Source organism: Lycorma delicatula, chromosome 4 (assembly GCF_047948215.1).
Source record: "Lycorma delicatula isolate Av1 chromosome 4, ASM4794821v1, whole genome shotgun sequence".
Taxonomy (NCBI): Eukaryota; Metazoa; Arthropoda; class Insecta; order Hemiptera; family Fulgoridae; genus Lycorma; species Lycorma delicatula.
The window spans coordinates 210,784,272-210,804,099 of record NC_134458.1 but is presented as its reverse complement, the minus strand read 5'-3'; the positions used below and the strand labels follow the sequence as shown (position 1 = coordinate 210,804,099).

At 33.2% G+C, this 19,828-nt stretch overlaps 1 protein-coding gene across 2 annotated transcripts in view; it reads right to left on the bottom strand.

Moving 5' to 3' along the window:
* Nucleotides 1–2,876: 2,876 nt before the first annotated feature.
* LOC142324260 (zinc finger protein 511-like) overlaps nt 2,877–19,828 on the bottom strand; it is a 28,833-nt gene continuing 11,881 nt past the window's right edge. For both annotated transcript variants that reach the window (XM_075365134.1, XM_075365135.1), the window contains exons 3-5: nt 17,180–17,384; nt 10,342–10,460; nt 2,877–3,295 (exon numbers count right to left, since the gene is read on the bottom strand). In XM_075365134.1, coding sequence (XP_075221249.1) covers nt 2,971–3,295; nt 10,342–10,460; nt 17,180–17,384 — 649 coding nt within the window. In that variant the 3' untranslated portion in view covers nt 2,877–2,970. The remainder of the gene's footprint in view (nt 3,296–10,341; nt 10,461–17,179; nt 17,385–19,828) is intronic.

Below are 19,828 nucleotides of genomic sequence, written 5' to 3'. Positions count from 1 at the left end.
AAAAGTAAAATGATATAACTTATTCTGAAATGTTACCAGATTGTAAATTTTAAGATTTACCGTAAAATTTCATTAATTTGTAAAATATTACACTGATTTATTTCAGATTATGACTTTTCAAATATACCATCCAATTCCATATAAGGTTTGTTTTGAATATAAAAATCCTTGCATTAGAAATTTATGAGGTAGTGTTTCTGTATTTACAAGGCTGTCCATGTGGTTTAATTAATAAAACAATAGTATTAGTCCATATTAATACAAAAATAAAACAAACATTTGTATACTTGTCTTTCAATGTAAACAGATATGTTGGCTTAAATTTTCTGTGATGTGGCTAATTCTGTCATGAAAAACACCACTAAATCCTTTCTGATGTGTTTAGTCATTAAATTATTCTAATTTCTGGTTTAATTAGGATGCAGTAAAACAAAGAATGAATGTTACAGTACAGCATGATATTCTAGGATTAATAAAATGGAAATTGTAACTGAAAATAAGGAGATTCTTGAATTTGATAATCATAGAAAATGATTACAGAAATTTTTTACTGTGAAAAAAATTAAATATTTACAGCAGGAAAAAGTAAAATATTAAGTCACAGGAAAAACAAAATATTCTTATATGATTGATACACATATTTCTAGTCATACTCATATAGTTGTAAAACTAAAGTCCGAAACAGTTTTAAAATATTATTTTCTAATCACCAAATAAGATTATTATTCATCTCAAGCCTTCTGGTCCTGTTTTATAAACGTACTGAGACTAGTGATTACTCACTCCCTTGTGTTTGCGGCCTGAATGCAAAATTTCCAGGGTATATCTCATACCTCTCACAATTCTTCAGTAAAAACTAATATAAATAGAGAGATACAAGTATAAATTTCTTTGGTGTTGATATAATTTCACACTTTTATTACAATGTCCATTGATTTCCAAAGTAACTGATATGAGTATATATTTTAAAGATTTTTTAATTTTTACTAGTCCTGTTATATGTTTCATTGTTACACATGTAATTATGTAACCTTTGAGATTTGTTATTGTTTAATTAATTGTTGAAAATCTCAAGAGATGTTAATAATTTTCTCACATTTAAGGAAACTATCTTTTGTAAGCTTTTCTACAGATAAAAAAAGTTTAGAAAATTATATAGTTCAATTTTCGTTGATGCTGTATTTGTGTTGATGTGCACTTGTTTCAGACTAAGTGGGAGATTTAAAGAACGGAGGAGAGATTCGCCTCCACGGCAAGCATTTAAGTACTGCCTCAAAATATTCCCAATACCATGTCTCCAGATAACATAAAATACTCATTTCATTGTGTAAAATCTGCAACTTTTACGTATTTAACAGTGACCTATGTACTGAACAACTATTTTATTGGTCAAAATTTGTTGTATTGCCATTTTGGCAAGTTTATTCACACCTTATGATTGGTTAAAAACATGGGATTGTGATAAGTTGGAATTTATTGCTTAATAATTGATCAGTTCTTTTCATAGCCATCATTGGTTTAAAGTAGTGTGTTTTTAAATGGTCAATTGTATTTGACTGAGTATTGGGGTTACAAAAATATTAGAAATGGGGGGTTGATTAGACTGGAAGATGTTTTAATCAGCCTGCTCTTTCTTCTTGCTTTTCTTCTCTTAAAGTAAGCTTTTCAAATAGTTTACAAATAAAAATATGTTGCTCTGATAGCGACATATATTTTTACAGCTTAATTTTTTCTAATAAGAACCAGGATAGCAGAAACATTTAACTTAGCTTTTTTAACAGTAGATACGAGGTGGGATCAAAAAATACGGTTAATGAATTTTTATAGCGGCAACTGCCAACGCTACATCCATATGCTGTAATTTGTCCAATAGCGTGATCAACTGAGACAGGCAGGGACAAGTTGTAACACGTTCGAGCTTGCCAGTCAGCTGCCAGAGCCACTAGAGTGAGGTTGTGTTTATAGTGTCGCGCAACATGGATTTAGAACAAAGCATTAACATTAACAAAGAAGTTCACGAAATGTTAGAATCGGTGTACGGCAATAATGTGGTAACTTTGAAGACTGTGTACAAGTGGTATGATCGATTTAAAAACAGAAATGAGTCTGTTGAAGACGAGCAGCGTGCAGGACGTCCAGTAACCTCAAAAACAGCTGAAAATGTGCAAAAAGTGGAAACAATGGTTCATTCAAACAGGCAAATGACTATTCGAGAGCTATCGAAAGACCTTAACATCTAGTACGGATCCGTTCAAAGCAAAACGATGTACGAAGAAAGCGACCAGAAAAATGGACCAATGGCTTCCTTCTTCACCACGACAATGCGCCGTGTCACACCTCGCTTTTCATTCGTGAGTTTTTGGCCGAAAAAAGTGTTCCTGTCTGTCCACATCCACCATACTCACCGAATTTAGCACCATGCGACTATTGGCTCTTCCCAAAAATTAAAACTGTGCTTAAAGGAAAACGTTTTGACACCATTACTGACATTGAGAGGGCCGACCGAGCAGCTGAAAGCCCTTCTGAAAGACGCCTTCCAGAAATGCCTTCAGTCATGGAGTCAACGTTGGGATAACTGCATTGCTAGCCAAGGACAGTACTTTGAAGGAGATTAAGTCGAATTCTATGTAACCTTATTAGTTTTTTTTATAAAAAAATATTCACCGGATTTTTTGATCACACCTCGTAGATAATCATGTAGTTTATAAATCGTAGAATTATTCACTTAACCATAACCACTTAAACATTTCATTTAACCACTTTGTGCATTGCTCTGCAATTGCATCAGATGTACACAGTGACATTAAAAACTGCATCCCAACCATCAAGATTTGTTATTAAAGGATTCTTTTTTTTAAAGTTAATAAAAAAATAACCACAAAATATTTATAGTTTCATATTTTGTAAATATGAAACTATATTCTTTATTACAATCATCAAATTCTTTATTACAAAAAAATAATATTTTTATTAAACTGGAGGAGGTAAAGTATCCATTAATTCACTCAATGATATCGCTGAATCATTTGATGACTGTCCAGAACAATTTAGTTCATCCTCTAATTCACCAATTTTTTTTGGATTATCTTTACTTTGTATATTTGTATTCTTCTTAGAATAAATTTCATTACATTGACGTGGAATAAATACCTTTCCTTTCACAGATGACTGACCAAATGTAAATTTTCCTTTCGGTACTCTGTGCTTATCTTCATTTTGATCGCTATCACAATCTCTAATACACATTTTTTCTACCTCATTAATTTTAGCATCCCCTTTTCTTTTTAAGTTTTTTCTGAAAAACAAAAATTATCTTAACAATCATAATTTTGTATTATACATTTATTTAATGCTTGGCTTTGTAAAAATCAATCTATTATGTAAATGAATCCATTTATAACTTAAAATTTCAGGGCACTGCAGTTAATTGGAGTTCTAATTAACATCCTGCCCTTTCTCTGTCTGTTTAGCTTCTGGAACCACCATAAGATATTACTTTAGAATATCATATGTATGAATGTAAATGGTGTTGTACGGTCTCTGGTTGACCATTCCTGAGATGTGTAGTTCATTGAAACCCACCACCAAAGATCGTGGATACCGGTGTATCCACGATCTAGTATTCAAATTGTATACTAAATGTCTTAACTAGGATTTGAACCTTTCAACTCTCAACTTTGATCTGCTGATTTGAAATGATAAGTTCACCACTAGACCAACCCGTGGATTTAACATCCTTCCCTGGAAATATAAGGGTTAAAGCATCTGACAATACTGCAACCATTGTGAGAGTTGAAATTAATTAATTACAAAAAAAAAATATTGCTATACTTTCTTATTAAGTAAAATACCAAATTTGTTTAAAATCCCTACTATTCTGTTGGATAAGGGCCTAAAACTTATCTGTAAATTTTTTTATATCCTAACCATTGGCCCAGAGGGTTGGAAAAATAGGGTTTCAAAGACAAAAAAGAATCACACCTCACTTAATAGGCACAGTATCGAATCTGTTTAAAGTGGTCGTTAGTCCTCTAAACATTACTTAAAACTTCTGTGTGAAATAACTTTTGATATGATCAACCCTTATGGCAAGGGATGGCCAAAGTCTTGCTGGAATTGTAAGAAGACAGGGCTGGTCATATGCTAAACATGTGAAACTTGTTCACATGCAACCATTTTCGTACTGAATAAATTTGAAGTTTTTCTTAACTTTAAGGTGGAAATCTTTTTTATCTCCTACTTAACACTGGTGAAATCTACCTCTGCCTTCCAGTATGCCGAAAGGGATTTTTTAATAGTTTATTTTACTATTAATTTTTACAGTATATAAACTTAGTAAAAATCCTGTGGTGCTCTATTATTAATTATAAGGAAGTCCTGTGTTTTCCCATCCAATCACCACATTTCTCCTACTGCAACTAACAGAATTCTCAATAGCATGTGCACTACATATGTAATCATAAAAGATTGCTGAATAATACTACATATTATTACTGATAAATCCTATAGATTATGAAATGATTTATTGAAATCAACTTCTATTATAAGTAGGGTAAAAAAGTATTACAGATTATTAATTTAACGATCCTGGGGCAAGATAATTACTTTCAAAGATGGATCATCTTTTCTAATTACTCACTCCTTTTCTTTTATCACTGATTCCACTTTCCCTGCTATTGGTTTGGTGGATGCAGGACTAATCCTAAAAATCAGACCATGCTGAGGATGCCAGTGGTTGTACAGTAAGCCTGGCTGAAATACCTATTGGGTAAAGCCAAGCCTAGGCCACCTAATTTTTTCCAAAATGAAAAAAAATCCTAAAAATTTCCTAAATTATTTAATAAATACGAGGTGTGTTAGAAAAGTAATGAGATTGGTAACATTGCGAGCGATCTGGCAACACTGTCTACCGATCTGTGCTAGACCGGTTTGTTCATCCCTTCCACATGCTCAGTACGAGTTTCAACTCCGTTCAGCCAACACATTATTTTTGACAGCACCATCAGTGAAGTTGTGTGTTACAAAAATAGAGCATCGGAATTTAGAGCAATGTTGTGCAATCACGTTTTGTGTTAAACTTGGGGAATCCGCGACTGTGACCTTTGAAAAGTTGAAACAGGCCTATGGGGAACATTGCTTATCAAGCACAAATTTTCCACTGGTACAAATCATTTTTGGAAGGCCGAGAACACGTTGATCAACCTTGCTCAGGGAGACCTTCAACTTCAAAATCTGATGAAAACGTTGAGCGTGTGAGGGTTCTTGTGAGATCAGACCGTTGTTTAACAATAAGGATGATGAGTGAACAGTTAAATTTAAACACTTTCACAGCACATCAAATTTTGACAGACGATTTGGACATGCGAAAGGTTTGTGTGAAATTGGGGCCGAAAAACCTCACAACGGAACAGAAGGACAATCGAAGAAACGTGTGCGTTGATTTTCTTGAAAGGATTGACAATGACCAAGAATTCTTCAGTTGTGTGATCACAGGTGATGAATCCTGGATATTTGAGTACAATCCTGAATCGAAGCGGCAAAGTGAAGAGTGGCACACTCCGTAATCTCGAAAAAAATGTCAAATGAGCAAATCAAAGATCAAAACCATGCTGATTTGCTTTTTTGACAGTAGGGGTATCATGCATAAAGAATTTGTTCCTCCAGGACAAACTGTCAACCAAGTGTTTGTACACATTCCTGCGGTTCCTCAACCGCCTATTCACCCGATTTGAGTCCTTGTGACTTTTTCCTTTTCCCAAAATTGAAACGTGTCTTAAAAGGACGTCATTTTGAAACTCTGGAGAACATTCAAAAGACTGTGACCGACCAGTTATAAGCCCTACCAGTTGAAGCCTTCCAGCGCTGCTACCAGGAGTGGGAACAACAACTCCGCCGGTGTATAGCTGTTCAAGGGAACTTACTTTGAAGAGGATATTATTTTTTGAAAAAAATAAAAACTTTGGTAAATAAAATGTCTGTCTCATTACTTTTCTCACACACCTTGTATTATTTGTTCAACTGAGAATTTCTGAAATAAAAAAAAAAATTGTTCTCTCCATGAAATGATCCACTTTATTTATTTGTTCAAATAAATAAAGTGGATCGTCTCATAACATTAGCAACATTTTATGAATGATGAATAGAATTATAAGAAGAATTAGTCAATGATGTTGATTACGCTGATAAACATAATTTTTGTTTCCTAATATGCGATACATGATTTTAATCTGCTTTTAATTATGCTGTAAACAAGTATGAACTCAATCTTTCTATCACCCACCATATAATTAAAAATGGTTTAATTTTAAATAAAGGATTTTTTTTTTTCATTTTTCAACATATAGTTAGCATTTTAAGCTCCTATATTGTGTTTTGTTAGCTCATTTTTTATTGTTTAACTTTGTTAAAATAATTTGTAAGCTATAAATAAACAATACCAGACAAAGAATTAAATCATATCACAGTCACATATTATGACATCATATCTAATACTGAAAACACAGCTGTGTTGTTTGTATTAAGCACTGGATTTAGGAATTAATTAATTTTGTTCAGTCTTATTGCTGTCTTTAGTTTGTTAACAGTGCAGTGTCATAATGCCTTGAAATTGTGTAAATGATGTGGATGCCTTTTTTTATATGTGTGGTGAGTTTACCATAAAATCTAACAGAAAAAACATTACACCTTTAATTAAAAAAGTATATCATTTGTACTTTCAGTGTAAAATAGGTGATCAGGATAAGACACGGACTCCTCATATAGTATGCACTAATTGTTCTGCATATTTAAGAGGATGGCTGAAAGGAACACGGAAGGCTTTGCAATTTGGTGTACTTATGTTTTGGCATGAACCAAAGGATCAATCATGTAACTGATTGTTACTTTTGTTTAACAAGTGTGTCTGGAATTTCAAAAAAATCTACACAATGTAAAACATCCTTAATTGCAATCTGCAATTAGGCCTGTACCTCACAGTGAAATTATTCCAGTTCCTGAGCCATGTATGAATGTATGTTTCAAAAGCAGCGATGAAGATTCAGGCAGTACTGAAGAAGACAACAATGATCTTGATTTTGAATTATCTTCCAATCAGCCACATCTTAATATCACACGGTATGGTTAGGGATTTAAATTTATCAATTAATCAAGCTGAACTGTTAGGATCAAGACTGCAAGGTTGGAATTTACTTCAATATAATACAAGAATTTCTGGCTTTTGAAGCCGACAAAAAGAACTTTCTCGGTACTTTATTGATGAAAATAATTTGGTTGATTGCACAAATATTGATGAACTTATGTTGCACTTAGGACAAGTTCATAAACCTGCGGACTGGCATCTTTTCACAGATTCATCCAAGTATAGACGAATCTGTGTTTATAGATGGTTCTACTACACAACAGTAATAAATATCCTTCAATATCATGGTATTAATTTGAAAGACACATAAGATGTGATGAAAGATATTCTTGAAAAAATAAATTATAAAAAAACACAACTGGAACATATATGGTGATTTGAAAGTTATAGCTATTTTATTAGGCTTACAGTTAGGCTATACTAAGTACATGTGTTTTCTTGGCAAATAGGACAGCCGAGCTACAAATAAACATTATGTTACCAAGAAGTGGAAGAAATGAGACAACTTAACTCCAAATGGGAAAAATATTATTCATGAGCCCTTAGTTGAACCTAAAAAAATATTTTTACCCCTTCTCCAAATCAAGCTAGGACTAATGAAAAATTTTGTAAAAGCAATGAAGAAGGATAATCCTGGATTTTTGTACATCAGGCAGAAATTTCCAAATTTAAGTGAAGGAAAAACTATAGAAGGAATATTTGTTGGTCCCCAAGTAAGAGAGTTGGTCAGAGACAATGTATTTAACTCGATCTTAAATAAAGTAGAAAGTGCAACTTGGGCTTCATTTAAAGACGTTTGCGAACATTTTCTCGGCAAACAAAAATCCAACAATTACCACGATATTATCAACTTCTTACTTCATTCAGAGCTATGGGATGTGATATGTCTTTGAGAATACATTTTCTCCACTCACATTTTCTCAACCTCGGAGTTGTAAGTGACAAACATGATGAACGTTTCCACCAAGACATTTTGGTGATGGAAAGCTACTATAAAGGGATATGGAATAGTAACAAGCTAGCCGATTACTGTTGGACATAAATTTGGGATGTGCCTGAGGCTATTTATAAAAGAAAAGAATCAGTGAAATCATTCTAACAGGTATGGCCATGCAAAATTATAAATTTTACAGATTTTAACTACATTTTTCCTTAATTTTTTTTTAAGCGTAATTTATTTAAAACTGAGGGTGATAGAAAAATTGTATTTACAGATCTGTAATGTACGCAAAAAAGCAATTCAAGAAATTGTATAACACTTAGAGAAACATAAAAATTTTTTTTTTCTATCTGTTACCAATAAGATGAGAAGCAAAAACAAGACACAAATATAATTACAAAAATTGTGATTGAAACATTAACTTATTAACTTAGTCAGTATAAAATGTTTGTTCGCAAAGCTGATTTGAATGTAAATAATCTATTGGCTGCCATTATTGCTAAAATATCCCCTCCCATAATTCTAATCATAAGAGTAACTATGAGTAAGGAATTACATTCGCAACCAAATGCTAACCATTTGAAAAAAATCATTTTTCCTTTTTTCTAAAGCAAATAAATAAATGCAAACTAATGCTTTTTTGTAGGATGCTTGGCCACAATTTACAGTGCCTATTAAATTAATAATGGTGCACAGAAAATAATTTCTGTACACCAGAAATACTGTAAGTACATCAATTAATGGCAATTAATATTAATATGCTGTCATGAGAAATATTATATAATAGTAAACAATTGAATTTGTGTTTTACATATTTTTATAATAACATTATAGAATTTAGAACCATTAAAAATTGTTATAATCTGTGCAAAAGCTGCAATATAGGCATTGTGAGAAGTTCAGTGGTAAATGGAATTGAATACAGCATTACTTTCGCTTTAAAAACAATTTTCAACTTGACACATTCAGAAAGAGCTACTGTTTAAGTGGATAGGAATTAAATGATAAACTGTACTGAAAACATCAAAATTATTTAATAAAATAAACTTATATATTTATTTATTTATTTATTCACTTAGTAATAATTACAGGCTGATTCTGAAGGCAATGTAAGCATTGCTGGATAGTAATTTTTTTTGTTTTAGAATATTTATATAGTGTATATCATTTGAGCGTTCAATTTTTATTCTTAATATAACTGAAAAATTATTATTATTATTATTATTATTATACTTTATATTTTTATATATAAAAAAGTTACAGAAATATATATTTAACAAAAATAATAATAAATTAATTATGTTAGTTTTCCCTAGAATGATTTTAGCAAGCAGCAGTGTATATAAGGAAAGTCAATTAGGAGTTGAAGCAGAGTAACTGTTATTAATGTTTTGGAATATTAAACAAAAGAAATGGGGGAAAATATTGCCAGTGATGGTGTTAAAGTAATGTATTTATTTAATAATATATCTATATTATTTTTAAGAGAGACAGTGACTCAAGTAAATCCTACTTGTTGCAACAAAGTGTGGAAAGACAGTGACGTTATACAAACATGGCTTTCCTTACCAGACTGACAACAGCAGTAAAAACTGTATCCAAGTATGTAAATTTGTTGCAGTGGAAACTGGTAAAAATAAAATTTTTTAACAGCAATGAGTTGGACTATTTGCTTAAAAAAATCTTTTACAGATTACTATAGTGTCATCCTACGGAATAAATCATCCTAAAAAGAACTCCTTGATGACGTTTATAAGAATGAAAATAAACAATACATTTAAAAACATACTATTTTTCTTCATTGTTTTTCAGTTTCTTCACAACTCTTTTTCTTTAATACTGTAAACTTGTGTACATTATAACCACTACTGAACTTGGCTAGAGCCAAAATAAATATTTGGGTAAAAATAAAATACTTTCAAAATAAAAAATAAAAATGATAATCATTATTTTGTTCTCAGTAGAGGGCATTTCTCAGTGGGAAAATTAATGCGATCATAAAAGTGGAAGATCAAATGTAACAAGTCAATATAACATGCAGGGTGCTGCACGCATCTCCTTTTAATTCACTTGAGCGATTCAAGTTCAAAAATTCTGAACATCAAATAATTTTAAGTACCAAAGTGCATGCTGAAGGGTTTGATTCAATCAGTATGTAATCCAGCATTGAACCATAACAGTAATAATATTCATTTAATAAAAGACTTGATTAATCATAATTATGCATACAGATTACAATTAATTACATATATTTATTACTCACTTGTTATGATTATCAAAGCGAAAGTCATGAGGAGGAAACTTATGTTCTTCAATACAATGTTGTCGACGATAATCAGGTGTCTTACTCAGATGATTACATGTTTCGATGAAACAACGATACTGAAACAATATAAAATGTATACAATAATTTAATTAAAATCGCAGATTTTATTATATAGCTGTTGTGTTATATAAGTGATAATTTAAGTTTTTTCTAAATTTTAAGTTTTTTAATAATTGATTGCTGTATTTATAGTATAGAATTGTATACCAATTGATGCAGGATCCCGTGAAAGTCAATTATTGGTGTTAGTTGTTTAAATTTACTTATCTGTTACTGTATTTTGTTGGTTAAGTTTTCAGTGAATACTGAATGAATTAGCGCAATGGTCAATATGTTAATGAATTTGAATTTAAAAAAAAATTAATTTAAAAAAAATATATACATATATATATATATATATATTCCAAAAGCATAAACAAAATTCAGCACAATCCACCAAAGTACAGAATCAATACGAGCTCTTACCTTATCTTTTTTTTTTCTTTTCTATATATCAGAAAACTGCTTGAGGAAATTCCTCATCATCAGTTGATTAAAATTAAAAATTAAGTACACATTAAAACATATAAGACACTGCTTTGCTTGGCATTTCTACTGCTACCACACCATTCGGTCACCCTAAAGCATAAGACTGTCTGTGCCACAAACGGCTACTGAGCCTCGAAAAAGGTTAGCGACCAGTGTCCTAAATGCTTCTAGAGCTTACCTAACAGCGTGAGCGGACTAAGCGTAGTGCCATACACCACTGGCTTATGTGTCCCAACTGCTCACTTGTCATATATTTAGTAAAATGGGTAAGCGCACTGTCAACTACTAAAAATATATGTAACATCCATAAATTAAAATTTACTTTGTCAAGACAGCAATTCGCTGCCATGCCTATGTCACTGAATACCAGCAAGTACCTGTCCACCATATTAAAGTGCTTGGAGCCGTAATTGGCTGGTGGGTCAGCCATATATATATAAAGGTTAGCTTCCCATAGCAGTGCGTTAGGAGTCTTTCCCTTAAGTAAACTACTGATGTTGGTTGAACATAGCAACCACATCAAGAAACTCCACACGGTCCGACAATATGGCTCTCGCCACACTGATTCGCCAGTTGTGAGTGGCCAATTTTTCCCTTGATCTCTAAGTTCCAGGGTGGCCCAGTCTCTGGCTCCCTCAAGTGCAGGGCAGTCAAATATCAGGTTTTCATTTTGACTGGACCTGCCCACAAACGCACAGCTCATCAGCTGCCAGGCGAAACCGAAATAGATATTGGTTCAAATTAACATGGTTGGTGAGCACCTGGGTACCCATTGCCCTTAAAATCGAACTTGAGGCATACCATCTCCCCAGATCCTGTATAAAATTGTACAGGGATCTTCCCTAGTCATGGTGTTCCATTCCAGCTGCCATGCTTCCATTCACGAGGCTCTGCAGCCTCTTCCACAGGCTGAGATGGACAACTGAACAAAATTTTGATCTGGTGCATTGTGATCACTATTCCGTTCTGGTATTGGCCTGGCCCAAAACTGCATTCCAAACACCTTGGCCTCCCGGCCTCTTTGCAATCTCCACACGGCTGTCTGAACTTTCACCACTAAATTGATTGGGAGAGCCTTTCCCAATATAGTGGTAGCCTCGTAGGAGGTTGGTTTGTTTTAACCAGTGCATACAATTAAGGCTCTGCGCTGGGCACTCCTTAAATTTTGAACAAGTGTTCTATTCATACCCAACCTAATACGCGCCCAAACAGGTGCTGTGTAACAGATCATGCTTTCGAAGACACCTTAGTACACCATGTAAATTTGACGGCCATACAACCCATAGTCCTTCTGAGCAATCCTCCTAAGTTTGTGCATCACTGAGATGCCGTTCGCTGCTACTTGCCTAATGTGGCTGCTAAACAGCAACTTCTCATAAAAAACACCTACGTACTTATGAACTCTCACTCGGCTGATTACACAGCCTTTATGCTTAATGTGGGGTTTTCGACTGTACGATAATTTGTCTGCACCCTTGAGAAGCATAAACTTAGTCTTGGGCAAAGAAATTTTAAATTTTGAATGTCCATCCAGCCCTCTGCGGTCGACAAGGCCGCTTGTGCTCGATCTTCCAGCTGCGGTCGTGAATTACCATGAACTAAAAGCAGACGGTCATTGGCGAAAGCCTGGGTTGTGACCCCTTCTGGGAATGTCAATCCATAAACCCATCAAATACCAGGTTCCATAGCAGGGGACTGAGAACGGAACCTTGCAGGTTTCCCCTGGTGATGGATTTTTCCTCAGCTAGGCCGACCTGCCATGCCGGACATACAGCCGGTAGGTGGGAAGGCCCATTTGAGTACCACAGGCACTCCCCTGGGTGGCGCAATACCAACCAGTCGGACCGGCCCAGGGGAGGAGAGTCAAAAAAATAAATAAATAAATAGCATCTCGAATCTGGAGCTCTTAGACCACCTCCATAAATGATCTCATAGGTTATAAGCCTATGATCACTCATACTGGTCTCGGGCCACAGTCCAACTACTTTTATTTCGCAGCAAGTTGCTTGTCACCAAAGTGACGATGTAACTTTCCCACAGTTTGGAAGAGAAAGTTGGCAGTTATTTTGCATCATTAATCAAGTAGAGGTTCCTGGCTTCCACGAACTGTTCGAAACCAGCGCCTCTGGGGTCAGTGAGTGGTAAACCCCAGGTGGGAGACTTGGCATTAGTGTCCAGTGCAATCTGCACTCTGGTGCCTGGGAGACTGTCCAGAATCCTGCCCAACTTCACCAGCAAGTCATCGATACTCCAACCAAGCTGGAAGTATCCTGACACTAGAACAACACATGACCCCTCGTGACTCGCATGATGAATTGCTCATTCAACCATTGGGGCATCCAAAAGATACCCAATAAATCTGAGCCAACCACGTCCGCAGAGAGCAGCCGTTCCCCACAAGAATGAATAACATCCACCCTGTGGGAGCCAACCACCATACCCCCAACCGTTTACGGCTCCTGGACCAAGAGGTCCTTGAGGTTGTACTCCTCAAGGGGTTTCATGGCTTCACTGGTGGCCACCCGGGCATGATGCAGATTCAACTGCCTCAAGCGCAAGCGTTCAGCATGGTGGAGTCTGTCCTCAAAGGCTTACCCCAATTCAGGCGCTGCCATAAGCTGTATTTTTCACAGCTCTCGCCCGAGCAAAAACATATGCCTGGCACTGCATACTCCCAATGTACAGCATCACTGAATTTTGTTTATCCTTTTGGAATTAATTAGTACAGAGGAAGATATGTACAAAAAAAGAATTTATTTTACTAAATTTATATATATGTTTATATAAGGAATTTTTTCCTGAAAGAATTTATAGAAAAGCTTAGAAAGTGAAGACAGTAGAAATCATTATGCATGAACAAAAAAATGGTGGGTCAGGAACTGGTGCTGCAGGCTAGGCCCTAAGCCTGGAGTTATAAATACTGCCAAGTTCCAACTGAGTAACAGTTTTCCATTCAGTGTGCAGTATATGCGAGAATGTGAGGGAGCATTCAGAGTGGGTGTAAAATAGCAAATGATTGAAGAGAGATCATAATATTTCAGTTTTTAACAATAATTATAAAATATAATTATGTTATTATTATTATATTATTTTACTGTTTATTCAGTTCTTTGTAAACAGGGGTCAAAATGAAACCATTCATTTATAAAGTGAATTACTGATTTTGATTGTTATCTTACTATAATGCATTATTAATTCTGTATGAGTTTGTATTAGTAACTATAGATGTACATTAAAATTGGAATTGTACTTTGCTATTTATAATTGACCTATTTTTGTTCATTATAAGTTTTTTTAAGAATAAATAAATTATATTAATAAACAACTTAATAGAATAATAAATAGAACAATTTTCCAGGGGAGAAATGTCTTTCAATCTTTAGACAATCTTCCATCTTGTTTCATAATTGCAACCAGCAGAAAGAGTAAAACTAAATTTAATTATTATAATATTTAGTATATAAAAAACGAAAAAAAATTTCTTATCACTTCAGCATGTTTTGGAAGTATATATCTCATGGCATATGACATATGAACATATGCATATGTGAAGAGGATGCAAGCCTCTCTTCCTTTTCTTATAGAATACTATTACTGCATTATTAATTTAAGTACTGTTTATTCTGTGATGTATAATAATTGACAATTAAGACTGAAGACTATCTAAGGACAAAAATATTCTTTTCTCATTTGGTAAGTTCTGTTTATTACTCAATGAGGCAGTTCATTTGATAATACATATATAATATACACATATTATACAGTTAATATAAACAAACAGTTAAATATATAAATAGAACAGTTAAATCAATCGTATAAATAAAACAATTAATATAAAGCTGAAATCATACAAATAAAAAGATATCTTTTAATTTGTAGTTATAAAGAATAACTCTATTATGAATTATACAAAATATACATCTTCAATCTGCTAATATATTTGGACACAATTTATCACAAATCTCATTAGAAATATAAATAATTTGAAAAGAATCCTAAACCCAGTATAAATATTACAAAAAATGTATCAATGATGCCAATACAAAGTCTATGCACTTCTCTACATATTGTCCTTATTGGCTAATCAACTTATGGTTGTATTAGATAGTTTTCATTAAATTAAAGGTGTTTGTTCATGATTTATAGAGTGCATTTTACAACAGTTAAGATGACATATTAATAAACAGTGAATCAACAATAAATTTTGCTTAAAACTTGACTTTAGGATTCCATGGAATAATGAAAGAATTTTACATGCTGTGCACAAGTTATTTTAAATAGTGCTCAATGTGACAACACTTTTGTAGCAGTCTATGAAGTTCTGTGTTTTGAGCATTTGGGGTTTGCCAAATAACAGGTGATAAAAATTAAAAATAAGATACTTCCTACTTGGGAAGTACCCTATTTAGGTACTTATCTCATTTTAGGGTACTTTTTGGTACCCTATTTGGGAAGTAGCAAAAGGGTACAGTATTTTGATAGGATCATATCATGACATTCTTATGAAAAAATTATTATTGCATCAGGTACCTGCAGTGATGTCCCACGATTTGTAAGACAAGAACAAAGTTGCCATCTTTTAAGATCTTTTGAATCCATGTTATAACAATTGAAAACTTTAGAAAAAAAATTACAATACGTGATGAAACATTGATTTATGGATTCAAACTGGAAACAAGATTTCAATCTTCACAAAGTGTCTGAAAAAATTTAGAACTCAAAGAAAGGCTTGACAGGTCGAGTAAACGTCGTGAAGATGGATTTTTGTCATTAACTATGCTAATTGCTACACCAGGAATAAACTTTGGAATTACAAGGATTGTCTTGAAAATTAAGGAATTATCTCTCATGCAAGTGAAATATTCATCTGCCACCATGTTTACCTGTTATAACTCCAGCAGATATTTTTCTAAACCAAGATCCCTTTAAAAGTTGATAGTTTGAGATGGCTGAAGATTTATTTTATAGAAAATTCAGTCAAGAGCTATTTTATAGAACAGTATACCAGGACTGCTAACAGGAGTGGCAATGTAGCAGGAACAAACACATTGCCTCAGGTAAGTATTACTTTACCTACAAAAAGGTAGGTATAACTTTATACTGTCTGAAAAAAAAAATTAAAATGTTTCAGGTCTATAACGCATTTGTACTATTAACATCCGTGCCCATAAACTTTCTACAAAACAAATTAAAAATATACTTATTAATGATGAAATGAAATTAATAAAAAAACACCTAAAGCATAATTTTAAGTATCACAACAAGTACATCAACTTTTACAAAATTATCCTCAATTCAGAAACAGCCATCCAAAAAACAAGATATGACCTAACATTACAAAATAAAAAATAGAATCCATAGATACAACTACAATATTAACAACCAAACTTTGAAGCTAATACACCTAAAAAATTATGATAACATATAGATAAATAAGTAAAATAAAACAATACGTAAAAGTTATCATCAACATTAACACATTAAGTAATAAAATATAGTTCTAGATTGAATTAACAAAACATAGAAATTACATAGAATCCAATAAAAATCACCAAATTGCAAATTAAAGACATCGTTAGCAAACCAACCAAACTCATCATTAAAGCACAAAAAGTAAAATTCATTCTGAAGCACCCACCACCCATCCTTCAAGTTTCTTTAAAAAAATTACTGAAATCCAATGTTATATGTTCCATTCTAAGTTACCAAAATGCCCTCAGCAACAAACTTGCCTAAAAGAAGTACATCATTGGAAAATATGTAAATTAAAACACATAAAAAATAAACCTTGAAAACAAGATAAAAATCTATACACACCATATTTTAATTTTAGCATGACTGGACATAAAAAAAACTTGTACATCAATATCCTACTAATGGAGAAACTCTTATTCCTAAAAACAAATAAACAAAACATTAAAAGAAAACATCTTAGAAATTATAAGATACAAAATTTCTTGATTTCACTACCACAAAATACTTTCTTTTTTTTGTAAAAAAAAATTTTTTTTTTTTTTTTTTTACAATTTTACAATTTTTCTTACAGTCTAGTTCATTTAACATGACATACCTAATACTGGTTACAGATAAAGTTTAGCCTGGATACTGAAATGAAATCCAAATTGGGAGGTAATCCTAACATTATGTTCATAGGACATTCTGTCCTGTATTGTTAAAAAATGAGCTCTAAAAATAATTCAATAACTTATCAACAAACCAGGATATTAAAAAACCTGATAAAACATACCATAAAATTCCGTTCTGCTTGAGCTTCAAAAAACGAGTCGTGTATTTCAGAGAGATGTAAATCCAAAAGATGTGCTGAAGGCAGAGATTTTTTACATTGAGAACAGATAAAACGATGACAAGAATTGTAATGCATCTCAAATTCTGCCAAAGATGTAAGAATTAATTTACAAGTTGGAATACAACATGGGAAAGTCACAACTGATCTGGAAAAAATAAAGTGTACATGTATATAGATTTATACATACAAGGATTTGGTTAAATAAGTATAGATTATAATTAATCTATAATACAATAACTAATTTTTAAAAAAATCAATATATTCATACATAAATGGATTTCTAGTCAAAATACTGTAAACACAGTCTTTACAGCAGTCCCTCTGCTGCACAGAGTCCCTCACCAACTTATGTCAAGCAAGACAATAACTGATAAAGACCTCATTGGTGTTTTTTTTTTCATTTTTCTGAACTGTCTAGGCTTCCATTTTAAGTGTAAATATTGTTTCTTCTGGAACAAATTTTCAAGTCAATAGTGCAACTAACAAATCCACACCCAAAAAACTATATGAGGCTTCTGGGACAAGTATAACTGACAAGTTCAGTACAGCTAATACAAGGTCAAAGTCCAAAATTATCCTACAACTGTACAACTAACAATGGTCAAATTTATCACAACACCACTAACAGAAGTGTATTTGTTTTACTTTCACATTTTTATATACAGAGCGAGTCAAAAGTGTGGAAACCCCTTAACTTTAAAACTATTCCAGATAGAATACTGTAACTTTCAGGATAAGGTATGGGTAAACTACTTTACCTTTTGATGGGAAATAGAACTTCAACCTTTTCTCAGGAGGTGGCTCCCTCCTGCAATGTTTTCAAAGCACTACAACAACTGTTTGAGATATTTGCAATCTTTAATTAGAAATTCGGATCTAGTTATCAATTTGGAATATCTTTCAGTTGCTATTGCAGCCAAAATCGTAAACACAATCTATTGTAAAGCTTCTGCTTATATGTTTCACTTGCTTAGCGTGTTTAGTTAGTTGTTAGAGCTGTATATATAATATATAATAATTCACTTGCTTATATAACTAGCATTGTGTGATGTTTAGCCGCCATCAGTTGCTGTAGGAGGAACTGTAAATTTACATGTTTTCATTATATTCGCGCTACATTCAACATTTCACCAATAAGATATTATATAATATAAGTTGCTAGGAGTGATATAATCAAAGAAACAGCCTGTTTAATGTATCAGCTGTTTCTTTACTTTGATTTTAATTGAACTTAGTAGTTAGCAAGCAGCCCACTGGGCTGGTCTAGTGTGGCTGCTTGTCATTGTAAATCACCTGATTTCAAAGTAGAGAATTCTAAGGTTCAAATCCTAGCAAAGAGAGTTACTTTTATATGGATTTGAATACTAAATTGTAGATATCTGTGTTCTTTTGTGGTTGGGTTTCAATTAACCACACATCTAAGGAATGGTCAACCTGAGACTGTATAAGACTATACTTTATTTACAATCATACATATTCTCATTCATCCTCTGAAGTAATCACTGAAGTAATTCATCCTCAGCATGTAAAGACTGTGTTGTTTTTAAATGAGACAAAAAGTGTGGTACTAACACAAAGACGGTTTTTTTGTTTCCCTTTACCAACTTGATCACCCTCATTTGAAACAATACATATACCCCCTTTATGAAAATTTTAATAGTGATTGTTCAATATTGAGGGTAAGTGCAAATGGGCTGCTGATGTTTGTTCTCCACAGAATATCGAAGCTGTCAGAGCAGCATTGCTGAGGAGCCCAAGCAACTCAATGAGAAAAGCAGCAGCACAACTTGGGATCTCAAGGCGATCTGTGCCACGAATTTTAAAAACTGATTTGCATTTCTATCTGTAAAAAATAACAGTTTTGCCTAAATTAATGGTTGACAAGAAAACAAAGAATAGCACTGCTGAACAGTCTGTGTACCAAGATGTATTGTTAAACAATGTTTGATTTTCAGATGAGGCACATTTTCACATAGACAAGGTTGCAAAATGTGTATTTAGGGCTTTCAAAAATCCACACATGCTTCATGAAAAGGTGCATCATGCTCCAAGAACTACGGTACAGACCACTATCTCAAGTCATGGGGTAATAGGGTCATTCTTTTTTGGACAGTGAACATTACTAAACATGCTGTGTAATAATTTTGTTCCTCAGCTTGCAAAAAGGTTTCGATTATAAAACGAGTGGTTCATGCAGAATGGAGCCAGACCGCACATAGCTAATGTTGTACATTTTCTGGATGAAACTTCTAACGCAAATGTCATTTCAAACTGATTTCCTAATCGTTTTGCACGTGGACAGAATAGGCCACCGAACAGTACTGATTTGAATCCATATGATTATTTTCTTTGGGGATTTTTAAAGGAAAAGATTTTCCCTAAACATCCTCCTACACTGATGGAACTGAGAGCTGATCATTGAGGCATGCAATGTGATAACTGAGGATATGTGTCGTTCAGTTATTAACGATATAGGAGTTCATGCTGAAGAAGTTGCTAAGCTATGTGATGGTACTGTGATACCAAGTGGTGATACTGAACACGCGATAAGCAGAATTTCTGAGTATATAGTAAACACGTACTTTACTT